The 2,353-nt window shown below is 36.2% G+C and overlaps 1 protein-coding gene across 1 annotated transcript; it reads left to right on the top strand.

Moving 5' to 3' along the window:
- On the top strand, positions 1 to 1,710 carry BESB_024760 (uncharacterized protein; the record flags this gene model as incomplete). The annotated part of the gene is made up of 2 exons (XM_029361164.1): positions 1 to 229; positions 1,697 to 1,710. The coding sequence occupies 2 exons, from the start codon at positions 1 to 3 to the stop codon at positions 1,708 to 1,710; spliced, it is 243 nt and encodes an 80-aa protein (XP_029214719.1).
- Positions 1,711 to 2,353: the final 643 nt, after the last annotated feature.

Here is a 2,353-nt window from a genome sequence, read left to right as displayed (position 1 = left end):
ATGACATTCACTTTGGTAGTCGCCTTCTTAATGTTAGTCTGTACGGAATACTTAGGACTATCTCTTTATATTAATGATAATGCATTTGGTAATGGACTTTTCATCTTAACTGGTATACATTTTAGCCATGTTATTGTTGGAGCTATCCTTGTATTCTTCACTCAAAGTATCTATAGTTCTTTAGTTACTTACATGCCTACAAGCTCTATAATGCTAAGCAAATCTAAAGGTATGTTATGCAAGATCTTTACAGAACCATTCACTATTTTATATCTACACTTTGTAGAAACCATGTGGATATTAATCCACATTACATTCTATCTCTAAATCATATAACGGTCGTAAGGTACGCCGGGGATAACAGGTCAGATAATATTGGGAGTTCTAATCCTCGGATTGTATCAGCACCTCCATGTCGGCTCATTACTCCCTTGTTATTGAACAAGATTCAGTTAGGAACGCTAGTTCACCGTCAGATGTAATACGTGAGCTGGGTTAAGAACGTCTGGAGACAGTTTGTTCCCTATCTACCATATTATCTAATTGGTTTAATTTTCTTACAAACGGCTTTTGGTTTGATTGAATTATCGCACCCAGATAACTCCATACCAGTGAACCGGTTTGTAACTCCGCTTCATATCGTACCTGAATGGTACCTTTTTAGCATATTATGCGGTGTTAAAAGTAATCCCATCCAAAACCGGTGGTTTGTTAGTATTTATGTTATCAACTATGCTCAATGAAATTCGAACAATACGAATGTGAACACAACATTTTATGACTGAAATATCAACATGAGGTAAATTGGATTACGTATGATCTCTTGATTATGGTAGTCTATTCACAAGCGACTTATATCTTATATGGTAGATAGCTACTATCGTATATCTTACTACCGGATTGGTTCTATGCTTATACTAAATCAATAGTTATAATGACTACAGTTCCAAGCAAACATGATTACCGTGATATTGAAATCCAAACTTTAGCTGATCTTAAGCATCAGTGGTTGGTGTACTGCAATCATAAGAACTTGGTTGTCTGTATTCATAACGGAGTCATCTTCAGTATTCTAGGAACTATAATCTTTGTTTATTGATTGAGTGAACACATAAGATTCGAATTTAACGGTATGCTCCTGAAAGTAACGGACAAGCTGTAAACAAAGGACTCCTTAACTTAAACTGAGGAGTCAAGTAGGTACAAACCGTACAAGGATTAATTATGTCCATCTGTGCATCTAAGTTGAGACTATCGGTTATATATTTTAGACGCTAACTTCCCGGCTAAACTTTGACTTATTAAACCAGCCTGGGATCATAAAAGTACTATGTATGGTAAGATTGAGCGTGAACATTGGATGTCACCATGGTTATAGTTACGGTACATATATAAAATCTACAGTACGATTTGAGATTTGTTACGTGACGAGCGGTGTGTTTAAGACTAGTTTACATGCGCTCATTTTAATATGTAGTTATTTAACGAAGTTCTATTGTGCTAGCATGGTTTCGAGAACACACCAAATTTCCATGAGTCTATTCCGGGCACACCTCGTCTTTTATCGGTGTGCTCTCAATCTAAATTCATCTTATAACTTTGGTTTCTTAGTTGCAATTACCTTTGTACTCCAAATAATTACAGGTATCACTTTAGCGTTCCGATATACTTCTGAAGCATCTTGTGCATTTGCTAGTGTTCAACATCTAGTTAGAGAGGTAGCAGCAGGATGGGAATTTAGGATGTTGCATGCAACAACTGCTTCTTTCGTCTTCTTGTGTATCTTAATACACATGTCTCGAGGTATGTATAACTCCAGCTATAGTTATTTAACTACTGCTTGGATGTCTGGTTTAGTTTTATATCTACTTACTATAGCCACTGCTTTCCTCGGTTATGTACTACCATGGGGACAGATGAGTTTCTGGGGTGCTACAGTCATTACTAATCTCCTTTCTCCAATACCATATTTAGTACCTTGGTTACTCGGTGGATACTATGTATCTGATGTAACATTAAAACGATTCTTTGTATTGCACTTTATATTACCTTTTGTAGGTTGCATTCTAATTGTATTACACATCTTCTATTTACATTTAAATGGTTCTAGTAACCCTGCAGGTATTGATTCCGCACTTAAAGTAGCCTTCTATCCTCATATGTTAATGACCGATGCTAAATGTCTATCCTATCTAATTGGTTTAATTTTCTTACAAACGGCTTTTGGTTTGATTGAATTATCGCACCCAGATAACTCCATACCAGTGAACCGGTTTGTAACTCCGCTTCATATCGTACCTGAATGGTACTTTTTAGCATATTATGCGGTGTTAAAAGTAATCCCATCCAAAAC

The sequence above is a fragment of the Besnoitia besnoiti genome (assembly GCF_002563875.1).
Source record: "Besnoitia besnoiti strain Bb-Ger1 chromosome Unknown contig00138, whole genome shotgun sequence".
In the NCBI taxonomy this organism is placed as follows: Eukaryota; Apicomplexa; class Conoidasida; order Eucoccidiorida; family Sarcocystidae; genus Besnoitia; species Besnoitia besnoiti.
The sequence above is the reverse complement of the archived record's forward strand: the minus strand, read 5'-3'. Positions and strand labels throughout refer to the sequence as shown.